This window comes from Dromiciops gliroides, chromosome 3, assembly GCF_019393635.1.
Source record: "Dromiciops gliroides isolate mDroGli1 chromosome 3, mDroGli1.pri, whole genome shotgun sequence".
NCBI lineage: Eukaryota > Metazoa > Chordata > Mammalia > Microbiotheria > Microbiotheriidae > Dromiciops > Dromiciops gliroides.
The window spans coordinates 162,599,529-162,620,220 of NC_057863.1; the positions used below are offsets into that span (position 1 = coordinate 162,599,529).

The window sequence follows — 20,692 nt, forward strand, 5'->3', positions numbered from 1 at the left end:
CTTGCCCAGGGTCACACAGCTAGTAAGTGTCATGTGTCTGAGACCGGATTTGAACTCAGGTCCTCCTGAATCCAGAGCTGGTGCTCTATCCACTGTGTCACCTAGCTGCCCCCTAAGTGATATATCTTATTCCTTTTATTCAGTTGAATGTGTAACTTTTTTTGTTGTTGCTGTTGTTTAGAATTACTATTACTTAGATTAGTGTCAAAAACTTAAAACAATCATGTAATTGCTTTGAGACTGCTCATAAAAAAAATCCTAGAAACTACATGACATAGAGTATAATCCTGTTATGTATTCTATTCTATATTTTATTTATTTATTTATACATTTGTCTCATCAAACCTACTATACCGCAGTCTCCCGGAAGACAAAAGACTATGTCTCATTGCATCTTCCCTCTGGGCCTAGTATATAGAGTCCTGCACACCCCGCCTGTAGTTCTTATTCACTTCCAATAAAGTATTAATATCAGTCCATGGGGGAAAGGCTCCAGACATCCCTATGAATAATGTCAATTTGTGATGCAGAATGGCCTAGAGTACGTTTGCACGTAGTTTTGACTTTATTCCAATAAAGGAATTTTTACATTCATGGGATAAAACTTCCTGATATTTATATGAATAATAGCTGTTCATTGGTTCTCTCCAACCCTTCCACTTTTTCAGTAAATAGTCTTCTGATTTTAACAAGGAACAATTAGCAGTTAGATGGTGATACAGTTTTAACATCTAGTAGCTTATGATTATATCCAACCAAGTAGAAATGTAACTTTTCCTTTTAACAAAGAAAGTATATCCCAACTCGAGGCATCTGCAGTGAGCAGTTGTCAAAAGGGGTTGAAGTGAAATTATATAGAGGAAAGCAGCTGAATTAAAAATGAGTTATGGGGGGTGGCTAGGTGGCGCGGTGGATAAAGCACCCGCCCTGGATTCAGGAGTACCTGAGTTCAAATCCAGCCTCAGACACTTGACACTTACTAGCTGTGTGACCCTGGGCAAGTCACTTAACCCCCATTGCCCCGCAACCACCCCCCCCCAAAAAAAACAAAAAAAATGAGTTATGAATAACAAAATATCTAAAACTGTAAGTGCCCAGATCATGATTGCATTTTTTTTTCAGGTAGCAATTTTTATCTACAGTTGAAATGGACTTAATAGTGCATGGGTTTCTAACCTAAAATGATCTTAGGCAAACCTTTCTCTGGGTTTCTTGTAAAACCTCTTCTTTTCTATTCTGGAATTGCTTTATACTATATTAAACCTATAATTTTTTTCTTCCTTTTAATCTGTCTCTGTTCAGCTGTCAATATTGGAGGAAAAGGAAGTTTCACAATGAAACCTGTATGGATACTAACAGTGGAATGAGCAAATCTGCTTTAGGGTCATTTAATACATTGACAATTTAAAAGAACCCTGCTGTGTAGTAGAACTGACCAGGGTGAAAATACAGCATGCTTATTAGTGAGGATTGTTCCAAGCTAATACTTAGAAAACTTAAGCTGTAACGCCAAGTTATTAGTATACGTCTAACAAAAGTATACTAATTTAGTATAACTTGGTGTTATAGCAGAGTTAAAAGCATCATTGTTCCTAGCAGCTATAGTTATTTCCCATATCCTCATTGCCCTAAGAGTTTTGCATTAATCTTAGTAATTACTTAGACTTAGGTTATTGAGTAAATGCATCATTTAACAAATACGTGTTTCCATTACACTACAAATTTAGTGTGAAATAGTATATTTTAAAGCTTCTTGAATTTGGGGTTTCAAAAAGAGTTGACCATATTCTGGTCAAATTTGCAAAGAATTTGGCAGTTTTATATTAACCTAATGTTTGTAATATCTTTGCCCTATATTATTTCATGTTTTCAGTCATTTTAAAGACATAAGCTAGATGTGATTCTAATAATTCGGGGACATTTATTTCTAATATATGAGGATAAAGTCAATAAAATGAGTTCGTACTTGCAATATGAATATACATTAAGTATACATTACTATTTCAAAATATGTAATATTCATGATTTCTTTAGTATAAAATTTGGTGTAGCTATACATAAATACATAGATATAAAATTTGGTATAACAGTTTCTGAAGTTAAGTATTTTATTTTTATTTTTTAATTTTTTTTTTTTTAGTGAGGCAATTGGGGTTAAGTGACTTGCCCAGGGTCACACAGCTAGTAAGTGTTAAATGTCTGAGGCCAGATTTGAACTCAGGTACTCCTGACTCCAGGGCTGGTGCTCTATCCACTGCGCCACCTAGCTGCCCTGAAGTTAAGTATTTTAAAGACTTAATACTTAAATTCATTTTGATTTCTTATGTATTTCTGTTTGGCCTCAAATGTAATGAATGCATCAGCTTCTGCTTCAAAAGGCATACTAACATGATGCCTTTCCCCACCCCCATATTATTTTGTTTTTGGTGGGTTTTTTTGTTTTTTTTTTTTTTTTAGTGAGGCAATTGGGGTTAAGTGACTTGCCCAGGGTCACACAGCTAGTAAGTGTTAAGTGTCTGAGGCCGGATTTGAACTCAGGTACTCCTGACTCCAGGGCCGGTGCTCTATCCACTGCTCCACCTAGCTGCCCCTCCCACCCCCATATTATTTTAATCCCATTTTAGTGTTGCTTTAAAAAGCTTGACTGTTGACTCTGGAAATTCAGCAAGTAGTGTTGTGTTGAAAATCTGCTTGAATTTTTCCAAAAATTCATAATCTGTACTGAATCTGAATTTGTTTGCCCAGAGCAACACTGTTCCTGGCTGACACAAATGTATCATTGTGGTCAGCAGTTTATCGAGAAAGTAATGGTGGTACACCACATCGGTAGCTAAAATGAAATCGTAATAATAAGCTGACTTAGGGAAATTCAGTTCAAGATCTTCCCCCCACACTAGTTTTCTCACTTCAGGTTGGTGCACTGTACAGTTGTGTATATTTTCCAAAATGTTGTATTGGAGGTTTCCTAGAACATCAGGAAGATCAGTTGCTGTCACCTGTGCTCCTAAGAAAGAAAAAAATAGACAGTCAACAATTAGAAGTAATGTTTTGTGTCTATGGGCAATTATACTAGACGCTCTGGGTAAATATAAAGAAAATAAAAGACATGGTTTCATACTCTTACTAAGTTTTATACTGGTATGGCAAGGTTAGAACATAGCCAGGTATAGCCATGTTTTCATTGACTGGTCAATATTTTGTAAATGTCTTTGTATAGATGTCTCTATGACTTTGCTTTTTCCTTTATCTCAGTCATTTTCATCACATTTTCTTTCCTCAGAACAAATTCTGTGTTGCAAAAGTGGCACAAATGTTTAAGAGTCTTAGCACTTTCTTAAGTTAATATGAATAGGAATTCTAAAACACTGAAGAATTCCTATATTTGTGGAATAACCATAAGTTTAGAAGAGCTATAAAGTAATTCAATGTACTGACCTAATAGACTAGCCACAATTGACACAAGGCCTGGTCCAGCCCCAATTTCAATTACTGTAGCACCTTGAAGTTTGAGTTCTTCACTATGTTGTTCCAAATATTGACACAAAGCTACAGCCTAAGAAATAGTAAAATATTGCAGTTAGACACAACCAAGCTCTAGTCTTAGCTATGGGAGCAAGCCATTTCAACTCACAAGGTCCCAGTTTCTCCATTCTAATAAGGTTGGACTTCCTCCAAGATCCTTACCGAATTTAAAATCTATGAACCTATGAAATTGTTTGGGCTCCAATCTTTTCATGTGTTAAAAAAGATTTGGAATATATGGATCTTAAATATCCTTTCCAGTTCCAAATTACCTAAGTATGGAATCTTAAAGTTCTCTGAATATAGAATTTGACAGCTACTGAAAATTAGGATTATAGGATCATTAACTTAGAACTTGAGGTGATTTTGACTGAGCTAGTCCTTCCAGCCCCATTTTACAGATGTGAAAACTGAGGCACAGATACTGACTTGCAAAAAATTACAGGGGAGGAGGCAGCTAGGTGGCTCAGTGGATAGAGCACTGGCCTTGGATTCAGGAAGACCTGAGTTCAGATCCAGCCTCAGACACTTGACACTTGTTTTGCTGTGTGACCCTGGGCAAGTCACTTAACCCTCATTGGCCTGAAAAAAAAAATTTTTTTTAAATCACCGGGTTAGTAGATGGCAAAAGAATTCAAACCCTGGCATTCTGATTCCAAATCTAGTATCCTTTTAAAGATCTAAAAGGTATCATTCTACTATAGAATCTTAGAAATAAAGGTGGCAAAGAAATCTGTCCTGTAATATTCTTTATGGTAATACTACTATTTAAAGCAATGCCCAAGGATTTAAAGGATCATCAAATTCCCTTGGTTCCTACAAAGTAAGTTTTGATGCTAAATAGAAGTAATTAATTTTGGTTGGTCATAGTTATTCCCAAATTGTTCTAAATATTTTACTATAAACTTTTTTTTAGTAACTTACCTCTTATACTATATTATTAGAATTGGATTGGATGTAGAAAAATCTGCTTTTTTTAAAATAGTCATTTAGTAACCATATATAAATTGGTCCACATAGAACTTTTCCAAGACCCCCCTCCCCCTCCATTTTTTTTTTTAATTCGTATTGATGCAGAGTAGAGAAACAGCATGATGTGGAAGGAAGTATACTAGACTTTGTGTCAGAAAACCTAAATTCAAATCCCAGTTTTAAACTTAACTGTATAAAATCGACAAGTCATTTAAAGCTCTTTGAGCTTCAGCTTCCTCGCCCATAACACTATGAATAATATTTACACCATCAAATCACAAAGTTATTGTGATCATTTTGTAATTACATTAATATAAGGTTCAGTGGAGATTTCTATGAGGTTTCTTTTTGCAGGGTAGCCCTACCTTAGAATAAAGGAGTTTGTAAGGAGGGAAATATCAGGATAATATTGAAGTATAAAATACCTTTTAAGAGGCATCAAGATTTAAAAGCAATAAATTGAGCTGTATGAAGCCGGAGGAGACAAAAGACTGGCCTCAGAGTCAGATAGACCTGGGAATGAGATGTATCTCTTGACACGGTGGTTTTGTGGTCCTGAGCAATTCAGTACCCCAAGAAAACTTTCTAAAAGTTGCAAAACAGTTGTTGCTCTGCATTGTAGGAGTATCCATCCCAGGCACCCTATACCAGTGAAATCAGTAGTATAGATTCTCTCTCCCTTAAAGACAGCATGATATTTTGTTTTGTTTTGGTTTGGTTTTGGTGAGGCAATTGGGGTTAAGCGACTTGTCCAGGGTCACACAGCCAGTAAGTGTTAAGTGTCTGAGGCTGGATTTGAACTCAGGTCCTCCTGACTCCAGGGCCAGTACTCTATCCACTGTGCCACCTAGCTGCCCCGAGAACATTATATTTTAAATGTCATTTGTATACATTCTAGGTGAATCAGCAAATATTTATTAAGTGTTTAGTATGTGCCTGGCCCCATGCTAGATTAGCTGAGGATACAAATACACTTCCATTCCCAAAAAAATGCACAGTAATTTGGGGGAAGGGCACATTAATAACTGGGAAAGTTGAGCAAAACTTCTTGCAGTGGGTGGTAATTGATCCTTGAAGGGAGCTAAAAGAAGATTATTCAAGTATGGGAACCCTATTCAAAGATGTAGAGGCTGGAGATGGAATGTTGTGGTGAGCAACAAACAGTTCAATTTAAATAGAGTGAAGACTATGTGAGAGGGAGTAACCTATAATCAAAGTGTAGGCTGGGGTCAAATTGGGCAATTTCTTTAATTTCCAAGGGGTAGGTAAGTGGGCAGAGTGCTAGAGTGCTGGGCCCCAAGTCACAAAGACTCATTTTCCTGAGTTCAAATACAGACTCAAACACTTATTAGATCTAGGTGACTCTGGACAAGTCACTTAACCCTGTTTGCCTCAGTTTCTTCATCTGTAAAATGAGTTGGGGAAGGAAATGGCAAACTAGTCTAGCATCTTTGCTGTGAAAACCCCAAATGGGGTCACAGAGAGTCATACAGAACTGAACAACTTAATTTCTAAAGAAGAGTTTGTATTTTAAATGCTTCTTGACCTCATTTACTTTTCAAAATTTTATGTAACTGAGATGACATTATCTGAACTATTCTACATCTGAAATAATCAACACTATTTTAATAACATATTTAACAAAATCATTCATATTCTGTTTATTTGTATGCTCAAAACAATATCCTGGTATAAAGGAAATCATAAATATATATCCATTTTTTGTCTGCCTCTTCTCCCCCTCTTCAGAGTTTTAGAGGTATTTAGTTTAAAAGATGTATATGCTCTTCTTTATATTATCCAACTGCTAACAGGTTTGAGCCATAGTTTGAAAGCATTTCTCCTCCCAAGATATTAAACACTCTTGTCTTTGCCACAAGCAACTTGTAAAACTGACTGATTTAATAGTACATCAAATTCACTAGTTTAGAGGAAAAAGGACTATATTTGGAGTCAGAGGACCTTAGTTCAAATCCCAGTTTTCAACGTACTACCCAGTTAATCTTGGGATAGTCACTTCATTGCTTCTTCATTCCTAAAATGAAGATGGCTTTTAAGGTTCTTTCCAACCCAAAATTATGTGACTATTCACAGAGTAGAATTTTGAAATTTGGATTCACTTAGAAGTGTTTTTGAACTTAACAAGGAGCCTTCTTTTATGCATCTTAGGATACTGAGGCACCAATATGCTGGTTAAGTATATTGTCGTAAACATAGCAAGGCATTGTTAATCTCTACATTTTCAAGTTTTCTGACAAGGTAAACACACTTATTTTTCTACTACAAAGGCATTTTGAAGTAAAGACATTCTGTCCTACAGGGCCATAGTAGCACAGTTTCTGGTGCAAAGTAAGTAATAAATGCTTCTCCTTTCTCCTCTCTGAGAGAGAGAGAGAGAGAGAGAGAGAGAGAGAGAGAGAGAGAGAGAGAGAGAGAGAGAGAGAGAGAGAGAGAGAGGTCACAGACATACATGCATATGGTAAATATATATGACAAATATAGTGTCTTTATGTATTTTTTTAAAACGTAATCATAAAGTTAACAACTTACACCTGGCCATACTACAGCTCCATAGCTCTCTATTGATTCTTGAATAATAATATTCTTTCCTGCATATGAATAATGTTCTTTAGTATAACTGTTATAATTCGTAGGAAGAAGTTTCTGTAGATTAGGAAGAGAAGAGGATCCTGCATCATTGAAATCTGTGGATGAAAAAAGAAAATGTACCTTATTATTTGCAATGGTGCAATAATTGTTACAGTAGAAAATACTTTTCAAAGTACTTCTCTAAAGATAGAGGAAAGCTACTTAATGCCAGTCTGAAACCCAGATTTATTTATATAGCCCATTATAGCTGGATTCGTGAAATATCTATGTATGTGAATATTTGGATATGCAAAAACCCAAGTTATCCAGAAAGATCTCTTAGATCTCTATCCAACACCTCAAACCCCCTTTCCAACATATATACAATTTCAAGCAGCTACTCTTTTCTGATAGCTGAAGACTTGAGTGAGTTTGCACAGCAAATGGGTCCAAGTAAAAGTCCTGAATAGAAAAGGGTTAATAATATGTTCACTAATTACTATTGGTTAGACTTAAATGAAAGATAGTAACAATAACTATCGATATTGACTTAGAGCTTTACAGTTTGAAAAGCACTTCACATATGTTGTAGAGATTTGTTTCTATGTCTGCTTGTCAGCTGGAGAATGAATACATTTTTTGAATCTACCCAAATAGAAGTAGTTACTGAAACAGTATCCAATCTAGGCCCTGTGATGTATAAAATCTAAATGTATGGTCGCCTTAAATTAGAAGCTTTAGCACAGTCTTTGGGCATTAAGCATTTATTTAAGCATACTAGGTATTAGTAAAAGGAGAACACGTGGAGTTCAGAAAGTTAAGAAAAGGCCTATCTAGCCTAGAGTTCCAGCCTGGTCTGGTTCTTCCTCAAGTCCTCTGGACCTATAAAAAGCTTCCACACTCCTGGGAGCAGTTCATGGTTGAAGAAGGCTCCTAATGGAGCCTCTATAATAATTAAAATAATAAAATTATCATCCAAGCCCTGAAAAAGATTACAAGTGTACCTTCCATGCTAATTATACCAGCATTCAAATGATAATGTAATTATCTCATAGGATATATTACCTTTTCTAGTGTCAGGGCATTCTCCTGTAACTTGGGAATGAACAACTTTCTCCTGTGACTTGGGAATGAATTCATTTTCTGGGAACTTGATGTGAGATTCGTCTTTATTGTCCTCTGTTTTTGTTTCTTCCAGCAACACAGGGTACTTAGCGGAACTTGAACACACATCCATAATCTGACCAGGCTAGAGGGGAAATTCCTAGGTAAAAAGCTGAAATGAAGCACAAATCAAATACATATTTTTGTGAACCTGCAGAGATAAGTCTTCAAACAGTTTACATAGAAGTGGGAAAGTCCATATTTTCCTGTTGGAGAATCCCCTATTGAGAACATGGATTTGTACAGTGTACAATGTATTGAGGTTCAAAACACAGAGACAGCTTTGTAGTGCAGTGAATAAAACACTATGCCTGGGGGCAGCTAGATGGCGCAGTGGATAGAGCACTGGCCTTGGAATCAGGAGTACCTGAGTTCAAATCCGGCCTCAGACACTTAACACTTACTAGCTGTGTGACCCTGGGCAAGTCACTTAACCCCAACTGCCTCACTAGAAAAACAAAAAAAACAAAAAAAACACTATGCCTGGAGTCAGGAAGATTTGAGTTCAAAAACTGAACTTGACTTCAGATTTGGGCTCTGATACTTACTAGCTCTGTGACCCTGAGCAAGACACTTCACCTCTCTGACCCTCAATTTGCTCATTTATAAAATGGGGATAACAGCAGCATCTACTTCCTAGAGTTTGTGGTTAGGATCAAAGGAAACAGTATTTGTAAAGTGCTTAGCACAGTGTCTGGCATATAGTAGGTGCTCTATAAATGCTTCTTCCCTTCCCTTCACTCCCTTCCCTAGACCTCAGTTTCCTTTTCTATAAAACGAGAAGGTTGGACAAGATGTTTGCCAAGGTCCCTTCTAGCATGAAGCCTTTCATCTATGATATATTCCAATCTAAGAACCTAATTCAAGAGGTTTGAAGTGGTGTGGTTTAGTGATCCTGCCCAAGAGTACTTTATTAGCAATCAGAGGACCTACCTATGTTCAAATGCCTGCTCTGTTACTTTTTACCTTTGTGATCTTGAGCAACCCAATTAATTTCTTAGGATTCCACCGCTCATCCACAACGTGAAGTCAGAAGAAAGGAAGGAAGGAAGCATTTACTAAGTTCCTGCTATGTGCCAGACAGTGTGCAAATATCTTTAAATCTCCACAGCAGCTTGCACGAGGTGAGAGAGCTAGTATGTGTTTGAGGTCAGATCTGAATTCAGGTCTTCCTCATTCCAGGGCTAGTCCCCTATCCACTGCACCACCTAGCTAGGCTTAGTTTAAAAGAGATGAACTCTCAGAGCTGAATTTGTAGTAAAAGGACCTATGTTCTACTACATATTAACTATATGACAATGGGCATATTTACTCCTGGATCTCAGCTTTTGACTGACGCTTGACTTTGGTAAAGCCTCTTGTTATTTCTTTATGAATTAGAGGAAGAAATATGGTTGGATGTTAGTTTCAGATTGATTTCTGAGAGCTGTCAAAGTATTCTCAAAAATTGGTCAATTTGGGGATCATCCAAAATGCTTTACTCCTACCTGAACACTGGTGAGCAATGCCAAATATTGTGTACAATTAGTATAGAAAAAGAGACTAATGCCATTTCTAGTATGGATTATCTTTCACCTTTCTCTTACTTCCTTGCTACTTTTCACTGATACTGGCAGAATGGAACAGCCAAATAATTCTAGAAGTTTTAAAGACAATTAATTTTTATCTTATCTGTTCCACACCATGAGTGCACTCCTGATGATGATAATTCTACATACTGTTTTTACTTTTCCTAGGTCATTAAGCAGATGCCAATGTTTCCAATAATATTCTAATTGGTCTTCCTCCTTCTGGTCTTTCTCCTCTCAAATCCATTCTCCACATAAATGCCAAAGTAAATTTCCTAAACCAAGTCACTCAACAAAATCCAATGACTGTTACTTCTAAGATCAAATACAAACTCCTCCTACAATTGACATTTAAAGACCTTTACAATCTGACTCCAGCCTTATACCATTCTCCTTCCCATACCCTATTGTCAAGTCAAACTGACCTCTGGTTTTTACACAGTACACTCCATTTCCCTTTTTTATGTTATTGCCTTAGCTATCTTCCCTCATTCGAATGCATTCCCTTATCACCTCTGTCTCAGCCCTACTTTCCTTTAAAACTCAGCTCAAACCATCCACATAAAGCTTTTCTTGATTGCCATCAGCAGCTGGTATGCACCCAAAAGTAATCTTTCATGTATTTTGTGTATATGTACATGTTTTCTCACCCAAAATGATGTTAAGGTCCTCGAGGACAGGAACTTTGACACTTTTGTCTGTCTCCCCTGCACTTTGCTCAGTGCCCAGCCCATAGTGGATGCTTAGCAAATGCTTATTGATTGATAACTGACAAACCCTGTAGAACATAGAACATAGAACATAAAAGCACATAATCTCAGAGTTGGAAGAGACCTTAGAAGTCATCTAGTCCAATTTATGTCTAAGCAATACACCCCTCTAAACATCTCTTACTGGTGTATGAGACAATTACTTCAGTTTACCCAAATAATCCGAGAAGACCACCAAGTCAAGCAGAGAGAGATTTATTTCATTCTCATAAGAATGGGCGACCTCATGCAAGGAATGAGGAGCCGGCCTATGAGTTCATGAGTTGGGTTTTTATAGAAAATTTGAGGGGGCAGTCCCCTCGTGCACAGGGTGGGTTCACAATCTAATATCCTATCCTGTCCCATCCTGGGCTTGTGATCAAGGTATGGATGCATGTTCAGCTAGGTCCTAGAGCTGGGGGAAGGGGAGGGGAAAAGGGTGCAGGTGGTTGTGAAACCAAAGGGGAGAGGGAAAGGATGAAACCACTCCACCCGTGTAAGAAGGGGCAAGTGGGAAGAAGGGAGGAGTTACCACTCCAGGAGCCAGGGGCTTTGGAATGCAAAAAGGGAGGGGTGGTACCAGTGAGGGGTTTGCACTAATAGGAGACAGCTCTCCTGCTTGACCACAGAACAAGGGGGGAGGGGTGTGTGTGTGTGTGTGTGTGTGTGTGTGTGTGTGTTTTGTTTGTTTGTTTGGTCTTTTGGGTGGGGTTATGAGAGTTAAATGACTTGCCCAGTGTCACACAGCTAGTAAGTGTCACGTGTCTGAGGCCAGATTTGAACTCAGGTCCTGAATCCAGGGCTGGTGCTTTACCAAAGTGCCATCTAGCTGTCCCTGGGAGGTGTGTTTTAGCAATGGGATAGAATTTGGAAAGAATGCTCTAGCAATAACAGGGACTGGAGGCTGGGTACTTTCCAGACCCCAGCCTCAGAGTCTGAACTGACTCAAGTCCACTACATATCCCACTCACTGGAAGACCTCGAATTGTGAGGAATTATTTACCTGTTAAGGCAGACCATTCCACTTTTGGGCAGTTCTAAGTATTAGGAAGTTGCTACTTATATCAAGTCACAGTCTCACTCTTTGCCACTTCTAACCATAGCTCCTAGATTATGTACTCTGGGATCATGTAAAATAAATCTAATCTCTCTAAACAAATGATAGTCTTTCATATATTGAAGCACCTAGGATTTGGAGTTGGAAGGAACCCTAAGCATCATATAGTCTGACTAGCTCATTTTATATAGCTATGGAAATGAGCCTAGAGACCTTAAGTTAACTACCCAGGGGAATATAGGTAGTGACATGGGTATTGGGACATATGGAAGAATTAAGGGACTATTAAAGTTTAAACTGCCCAGCTAGATGTCAGGAGGAACACACCTAAGAAGTTAGGGGAGATTAAATTCTATAGCAAGAAAATCAGTTAGGTGCTATTATCTGAGCTAGGAGACAGAGGTAACTCCAGAGGTCAGGACTAACTTTCCAAAAAAACATCCCACCCCCTCATTCAAGCTTTCCCCACCACCAAAGAGAACTTTCCATTGTCAGATGGTCACCCTATTCTCCTCCCCCCCATCCTTCCTCTATAAAAGCTTTGGCCTCTCTTCTGGTTGAGAAAGATGTCTCTAAGCCATCCCTTCCCCTCCAGGCAAAGTCTTTGACTTCAGTCTTGGTCACTTTCTCCAGCACCCAAAATAAAAGACCATTTTATTCTAATTGGATTGTGTGTGGAGAGTTGTAAAGAACTCTCACCATCTATTTCTCCTGTAACAATAGCATTTTTTAAATTTATGAGGTGTATTGTGTGTGTGTGTGTGTGTGTGTGTGTGTGTGTATATAATTTTTTTTTTAACTGGAATGAAGGTCTTTGTATTTCTCTCTATTAATTTTTTTTTTCACATTCAATTAGTCACCTTTGCCCGTCAATATCTTTTCTGGCTACTGTTTGTATTATCTGCAAATTTGATGCATATGCAATCTATGTCTTCATCCAAATTATTGATAAAAAATTTGAATAGAATTAAGCCAAAGACAGATTCCCTGGACCACTATTGAGAACAAGAAAAGATCGATCCATCTTTATGTGGACAATCTTTAAAAAACCACCTTGGGGATGAGCCATTCAACCATTGCCAAATCCATCTAAGGACACTGGTTCTGTGGAAAACACTAGGATGACTTATAAAGGAGAGTAGCCTGTCAAGAAGCCCAGGTATTTAGAAATCAATTTATTCCTTTCAATGTGCAAATGAAGAAGATAACTATCACAACCTCACAACTTGCAAATGAAAAGCCAGAAATCCTTTTTAAAAGAATACTGCCCTACTTTTATCTGGCATGAATATGACCATAGTAAAGACAAATAATGAAGAGCAACCAAAGAGCTGTTAGAATTAATGGAAAACTATCCCCTAGTCCTTATTTCTCAGTCTTGCCCATATAGATATCATGAGAGACCCTGCCGATTCAGAAGCTGAAATAATTGATTAGGGGGGAAAATGTGCTAGACCTAGACAGATTGAGGAACCTTTCCTTCAGCAGTAAAAACAGTTTTTGTACTATGTAGCAATGATGGTCCATACCTGGACAATTTATGTAGAAATAACATATTATATAATATGTGAACCAACACTAACTCCACAGTACTTAAAAATTGCTTGAAAAATACTTTAACATTGACAGACATGTGAATTGATCGTCCTGCCCATTTCTCTCACCAGTCAGACCATCCCTTTTTTTGCAGGGCAATGAGGGTTAAGTGACTTGCCCAGGGTCACACAGCTAGTAAGTGTTGTGTCTGAGGTCAGATTTGAACTCAGGTCCTCCTGAATCCAGGGCCGGTGCTCTATCCACTGTGCCACCTAGCTGCCCCCCCCCAATTAACTCTTTAGCAAAAGAGTATTCCTTCCTCTATAGTTGTAGAGGACAAATTGTTGAACCCTGCTTCAGGAAGGGGTTAATCAAGTAGAGTGTTTATTTGTTTAAATTCACAAAGTCATCAAATCCAAGTCTCTAGAGTTAATTTAACTTTAACAAGTATAAAATTCTACACATTCTTTCCATAGCCCCTTTCCCTGCTTCCCCTTTTGTATCTTCCCCCTCCCTCAGATTGTATGCTGATTTGTATAGAGTCAAATGTGCTTCTCTATGTTATATATTCCAGAATTGAGAACTTTACCATGCTTAATAAATATTTTTAAAACTACTAATTCTGTTTCCCCCATCCTAAAACTTTTTTAAAAAATAGATATTCAAATTAGAGTCAAGAATAAATATCCCATTCATCACAATGGGACGACTGTCCAAAAAATGCATACAAATTCTTAAATCGCATTTCAATGAAGAAAGGACCATTTAAGAGACTATTGCTATAGCAGAATGAAAGAATAACTTCCTCTCCCATCATATTCAATGATACGTGAAATTTATTTTCCATTTCCAAAGTCAGGTGTACATTGATAAGCCGCTGAAAAGCAGCTGAGAAACTAACTGCTGACCCTCCTTTGCTAAGTATTAGTCCCATATTATCAGTTTACAAGGTCAATTTCACCGTTTAAGAGACTCGATCTGAAAGGTTAGTGCTTAGAACAATTATTCCAAGTTGTTAGTTTAAGAGGGGTGTTGTCATTACCTTCTGCATCAGAACAGGTTTGAGGTTGCCTGTGCATCCTTCAATCCCCTCTGAGTTTTTATATAGATCTGCACCTGAAAGAATTAGTTCTTGCACAAAAGCCAGCCAGTGGGAGTTTGTTCTATTTAGGGTAGCATTACCCACCAGCTCTTACAGGGAAGTTACTATGTTACACTTCTTAATGTAGGTCTTGCAATGCAAACGAGAATCTCTCTCTAAAGACCCAGAAAGGGAATTGTTCTCTCACAGTTGCTGAGATGTGGTTTGAAAAACTTCCGTTGTTTCCTTTGGGGCTGGGGGTGGGGGTGGGGAAGGGAGACGAGAGTAGGGAAGGCTCGCCAAGCTTTCAGATAGCCTGAAAAGATCCTGTGGCTGGCTAAAAGAGAGCAATGAGTCCAAGGCGCTGGTAAATAGACACTGGCTGAGAAAACCAGAGATAAACCAGTGTATTACAGACAGGAACTTCCTGCAGTTCCTGCAGTTATGTTTTTGTTTTTGGCAAATGAGAGGCAATAATGGGGAAAAGTTTCTTCATTTAGGAAAAGAGAAGAGCCTTAGAACGAAAGCCTAATAGATATGAAAAATTAAATTTTAAATAATGATTATTTACATATAATAAAAATATATTTATTGAATATTTTTAGTTTTAGAATTAAATGACCCTGGAATTAATTTAATTTTAAGAAATATAAAATCCTATACCTTCTATCCATGCCCCACTTACTGCTTCCCTTCTTTCTTATCTCTTTTCTCCCATTGTATGCTTCTTGCATAGAGAGTCAGATATGTTTCTTCATGTTACATATTCTGGAACTGGGCACTTCATCAGTGCTGAATAAATGTCAAATAGCTACTAATTCTGTTTTATTCTTTTCCCTCCAGAGCTAAAACTTTCTATTCTTAGTGTCTGCAGTTCTCCTATCTGTCCACTAGGTGCCAGCTATACCTGTCACTAAAATGAAAAAGGCATCATCCTGTCCTGGGCTTGCTTTTAAAATAAAGAAGAAAAAAAGCCAATTGAAAAAAAATATTGCACACACATGTATATACTTTAAAAATTTCATGGGTATTTGCTTTCATTTGCATATGTATTCTCTCCATTAGTGCAGATTATAGCCCACCAGTGCCTCTTATTCAGTATGATTCTTGTCCGTGTTTTCTAACGGATCTTCCATTTAGGATCTACCCAACATTGGTACAAGATGAGCACTCCTTATGCCCATCAGTTTTCCCTTTCCTGGATAAATGCAACTATAGAGATAACTTTGTTTTGTGAGCTCCTGCTTTCTAGCATCAAGTGTGGCATAAAGAAAGGAGATGTATCCTTTATTTTTTTTTGTTGGTTTTTTTATCCTTTATTTTATTTTATTTTATTTTTTGGTGAGGCAATTGGGGTTAAGTGACTTGCCTAGGGTCACACAGCTAGTAAGTGTGAAGTGTCTGAGGCCGGATTTGGACTCAGGTCCTCCTGACTTCAGGGCCAGTGCTCTATCCACTGTGCCACCTAGCTGCCCCTATCCTTTATTTTTTTAATTTATTTTTTATTTAGAATTTTCCCCAAGTTACATGCAAAAAATTTTTTTTCACATTGATTTTTCAAAACTTTGTGTTTCAAAACATCTTCCTCCCTTCCTCCTCAACCCTCCCCAAGAAATCAAGCAACTCAATACAAGTCATACATGTGCAGTCATGCAAAACATCTCCACATTAGTCAGGTAGTGAAAGAAAACAGACAAAATAACTTTAGAAAGAGGAACTAACAAATAAAATTATACTTCAATTTGTATTCAGATACCATCAGTTCCTTCTCTGTTGATGGTTTGCATTTTTCATAGTCCTTCTGATAGCATCTTGCTCATCATTTCTTTCACAGATACTATTGCTAACTGTATTACCCTCCCCTTGATATTTACTCTATTTTCTATCTTCCTTCACCCTATCCCTTCTCAAAAGTGTTTTGCTTTGTTTGTTTGTTTGTTTTTTTGCAGGGCAATGAGAGTTAAGTGACTTGCCCATGGTCACACAGCTAGTAAGTGTCAAGTGTCTGAGGCCAGATTTGAATTCAGGTACTCCTGAATCCAGGGCCAGTGCTTTATCCACTGTGCCACCTAGCTGTACAAGTGTTTTGCTTTTTACTGCCCCCTCCCCCAATCTGCCCTCCCTTCCTTTGACTTTCCTCCCCTTTTTCCCTTCCCCTCCCACTTTCCCTCAGGGCAAAATACATTATTATACCCACTTGAGTGTGTATGTTATTCCCTCTTTGAGCCAATTCTGATGAGAGTAAGGCTCACTCACTCCCCTGCCCCTTCCCTATCTTCCCCTCCACTCCATAAGCTTTTCCTTGTTTCTTTTATGTGAACTACTTTACCACCTTTCACTTCTCCCTTTCCCTTTCTTCTAGTGCATTCTTCTTACCCCTTAACTTTATTTTAAAGATGTCATGCTAGGTCAGTTAGGTGGCACAGTGGACAAAGCACCAGCCCTGGACCCAGGAAGCCCTGAGCCCAAATCTGGCCCGAGACATAAGCCACCCCACCCTGCCTGCTCCACACACAAAAAAAGGATAAACAAAAAATACAGATATCATCCTGTCATATTCAATTCACACCTGTGCCCTCTAAGTATATTCCTTTCAGCTGCCCTAATGCTGAGCAAGTTCTTATGAGTTAGAAGTATTATCTTCCCATGTAGGAATGTAAACAGTTTAACCTTTTAATATCCCACATGGTTTCTTTTTCCTGTTTTCCTTTTTATGCTTCTCTAGGGTTTTGTATTTGAAAGACAAATTTTCTATTCAGTTCAGGTCTTTTTGTCACAAATGCCTGAAAGTCCCTTTTTTCATTGAAGTCCCATTTTTTTCCCCTGAAAGATTATACAAAGTTTTGCTGGGTAGGTGATTCTTGGTTGTAATCCCAGTTCCTTTGCCCTCCAGAATATCATACTCCATGCCCTCTGGTCCTTTAATGTAGAAGATGCTAGATCTTGTGTTATCTTTACTGTAGCTCTACAGTACTTGAATTGCTTCTTTCTAGGGGCTTGCAATATTTTTCTAAAATGTATGGGATCTCTCTCCATCTCCCTTCATGCCTGAAAAACTTGTCCAATTGCAAAATGGTATTCCTTGTACAGGCCAGTTTCCTTGAGATCCTAGCAGATACTGTGGCCAGACAGTGTTACAAATAATAGATCATGCATCTCTTTCTCAACTTTGTAAGTTCTAATTTAGTCCAATATCTTAGGATGCACCCCAGCGATGAGCCTTTTGGTACACTACCTTTCTGCCCCATGACTGTACCCAGATATTGTCCTGTCTAAGGAGAATGGTCTGAACGTGGTTTAGAAGTTAGGTTGGGCTTTCTCATGCTGCCTCTTAATGAATGTTAACAGTGTGAAATATGATTGATACTATACAAGGTCCCTAGTTGTCATAAGGAAGGAACTTTTTGTACTATAGACTGTGAGAAAATTATTAATAATGGGGTGTTTGAGGACTCAGAGACCCCCCCTTTCCCCCCTCCCCCCACCACACACACACACACACACACACACATATACGAACTCTGGCTGGTTTTGTAGGGCCAGCCCAGAGTCAGTAAAGTTGGACTCTGAATAGAGACAATAGAGATTAAAACCACACCTACCTGAAAGCCTTTCCCCCAGAGGAACTGTGAACTGTGAACTCTGACCTAAGCATGCACTGCTCATGGACCACCCTCAAGTCCAGTATCCCAATGGATTTGAATGATGCCAGCCAATTAGGTTTGATCAGTGTGTAAGGGTCACCTCTCCTCCAGACCACAGGGAGCTTACGGTCTCACATGTGTTCTCTTGGCCTGGGTGGCTGAAGGAGGCAGCCACATGGCCCCTCTCTCTCTCCCCCCTCCATCCTAGGTATTTAGGGCTTCTGAATTTTTGGATCCATGTGCTCTCTCTTTACTAACATTTAATATGATTTAATAAATGCTTAATACCCAAAATTGATTCTAAAGCCTCTAATTTATAAGTAGCAATATATTAGAATCCCCAGCTAATTTTCCTTAAAACCTAGAACAGAGACAGGCACCCCCATATAATTTCAAACGACACAAGACTATAAGGAGACATCATTGTACCTTTTGAGCAGAGGAGTGAAATAGTCAAACTGGTATATTACAGGGAAATGTTTTTCAACTGTGCAAATGTAGAATTAGAAAAGAGAGTGCCTTAGTGTATATGGACCAGTTATTTTAGTTCAAGTAGAAAGGAATGGGGTGGGGTGTAAGGTGGTAGTAGGGTGGTAGTAGAATGAGTAAAGAGGAAGCTACAAAAAGAGCCATTATGGTAGAGGTAGAATCAACAGGACTCCACAGTTGCTTAGATGTGAGGGATGAGAGAGAAAAGAATAGAAAATTACACTGCAATTTTAAAATGACCCTTTAGTAGGAAAACAGTTTTTGACCAAACAAGAGATAGAGTATATTATAGAATGCAAAATGGATGATTTTGATTACATTAAATTAAAAAATTTTTGTACAAACAGAAGCAATGCATCCAAAATTAGAAGGGAGGCAGAAAGCTGGGAAACAATTTTTGAGGCCAGTACTTCTGATAAAGGCCTCATCTCTAAAATATATAGGGAACTAAATCAAATTTATAAGAACCCAAGTCATTCCCCAATTGAGAAATGGTCAAAGGGTATGAACAGATAGTTTTCTGATGAAGAAACCAAAGCTATCTATTCCCATATGAAAAAAATGCTCTAAATCTCTAATGACTAGAGGGATGCAAATAAAAACAACTCTGAGGTACCACCTGACACCTATCAGATTGGCTAAAATGAAAAAAAAGGAAAATTATAAATGTTGGAGAAGCTGTGGGAAAATTTGAACACTAATCCATTGTTGGTGGAGCTGTGAACTGATCCAACCATTCTGGAGAGCAATTTGAAATTATGCCCAAAGGGCGATAAAGCTGTCCATACCCTTTGACCCAGCAATACCACTTTTGGGTTTTTTCCCAAAGAAATCATGGAAAGGAGAAAGGGACCCACATGTACAAAAATATTTATAGCTGCTCTTTACATGGTGGCAAGGAATTGGAAGTTGAGGGGGTGCCCATCAATTGGGGAATGGCTGGACAAGTTGTGGTATATGAATACAATGGAATACTATTGTGCTATAAGAAATGATGAGCAGGAAGAGTTCAGAGAAACCTGGAGGGTCTTACATGAGCTGATGATGAGTGAGATGAGCAGAACCAGAAGAACATTGTACACAGTATCATCAACATTGAGTGTTGATCTACTGTGATGGACTATATTCTTCTCACCAATGCAATGGTACAGAAGAGTTCCAGGGAACTCGTGATGGAAGAGGATCTTCAAATCCAAGAAAAAAAAAAAAAGAACTGCGGAGTATAGATGTTGAATGAACCATACTATTTCTTTTGTTTTTGATGCTGTTGTTTTTTTCTATTTTGAGGTTTTTCATCATTGCTCTGATTGTTTCTCTTATAACATGACTAATGCAGAAATAGGATTAATGTTATTATGTGTATATATATATATATAAAACCTATATCAGATTACCTGCTGTCTAGGGGAGGGGGGAGGGAGGGGAGGGAGGGAGAAAAATCTGAAATTGTAAAGCTTGTATAAACAAAAGTTGAGAACCATCTTTACATGTAACGGAAAAAAAATAAAATACTTTATTAATTAAAAAAAATTGGAAACAAAACAAAAAAAAATGACCCTTTAGTGTTTATACTAATAATTCACACTTCTATAGAGTGTTAAGATTTATGAAGGAAGTACCATTTAGGACAATTTATGAACTGATCATATGTATGTGAGACTCATGGCATTAAGTACCTGGGATACTATGAGAAGTGCATTGCAGGACCTGAGTTCAAATTCCACACCTGTAATCTCCTATCTGCACTAACTTGGGCAAATCATTTAACTTCCATGGGCCTGAATTTCCTTATCTATAAAATGAGGAAGTTTGGATTAAATTGCTTTTGCTTCATTTCAAGATCTAGATATACACTGCAATGTTCTTAATATAATCTATATCATGAAAGCATTCACTCTCTATTCAATTTCATCCAGTTAAATGAGCATTTATTAAGCACTTTCTATTTGGGGGGGGGCAATGAGGGTTAAGTGACTTGCCCAGGGTCACACAGCTAGTGTCAAGTGTCTGAGGCCTGATTTGAACTCAGGTCCTACTGAATCTAGGGCCAGTGCTTTATCCACTGTGCCACTGAGTTGCCCCCTTATTAAGTAACTTCTATGTGCAAAGTATTCTGCTAAGGGACTAGGGATTCATAGTCAAGAATGAAAAAGTCCCTGCCTTCAAGGAGACTACATTCTATCAGGGAAAACTACAGGTACATGTGCAAGTAAGGGAGAGGGACCATTAAGCTATAGGAGAGGTCAGAAAGTATACCCTCCTTATATAGGAGGGTGCACTTAAGCTGTACTTTGAAGGAAGCAAGAAATTCTAAGTAGAAG

The 20,692-nt window shown here is 38.1% G+C and overlaps 1 protein-coding gene across 2 annotated transcripts; it reads right to left on the reverse strand.

Annotated features, from left to right (window-relative positions):
- Positions 1–1,019: 1,019 nt before the first annotated feature.
- On the reverse strand, positions 1,020–14,399 carry METTL21C (methyltransferase 21C, AARS1 lysine). Of its 2 annotated transcripts, XM_043991366.1 has the most exons (6): positions 14,200–14,399; positions 10,466–10,593; positions 8,149–8,359; positions 7,045–7,199; positions 3,436–3,553; positions 1,020–3,004 (listed from the first exon to the last, which is right to left on the reverse strand). In XM_043991366.1, exons 3-6 carry the CDS (start codon positions 8,318–8,320, stop codon positions 2,610–2,612), a joined length of 840 nt encoding a protein of 279 aa, XP_043847301.1. In that variant the 5' UTR covers positions 8,321–8,359; positions 10,466–10,593; positions 14,200–14,399; the 3' UTR covers positions 1,020–2,609. The 2 variants fall into 2 exon arrangements, with proteins under 2 accessions (XP_043847301.1, XP_043847300.1); XM_043991365.1 differs by lacking the exon at positions 10,466–10,593.
- Positions 14,400–20,692: the final 6,293 nt, after the last annotated feature.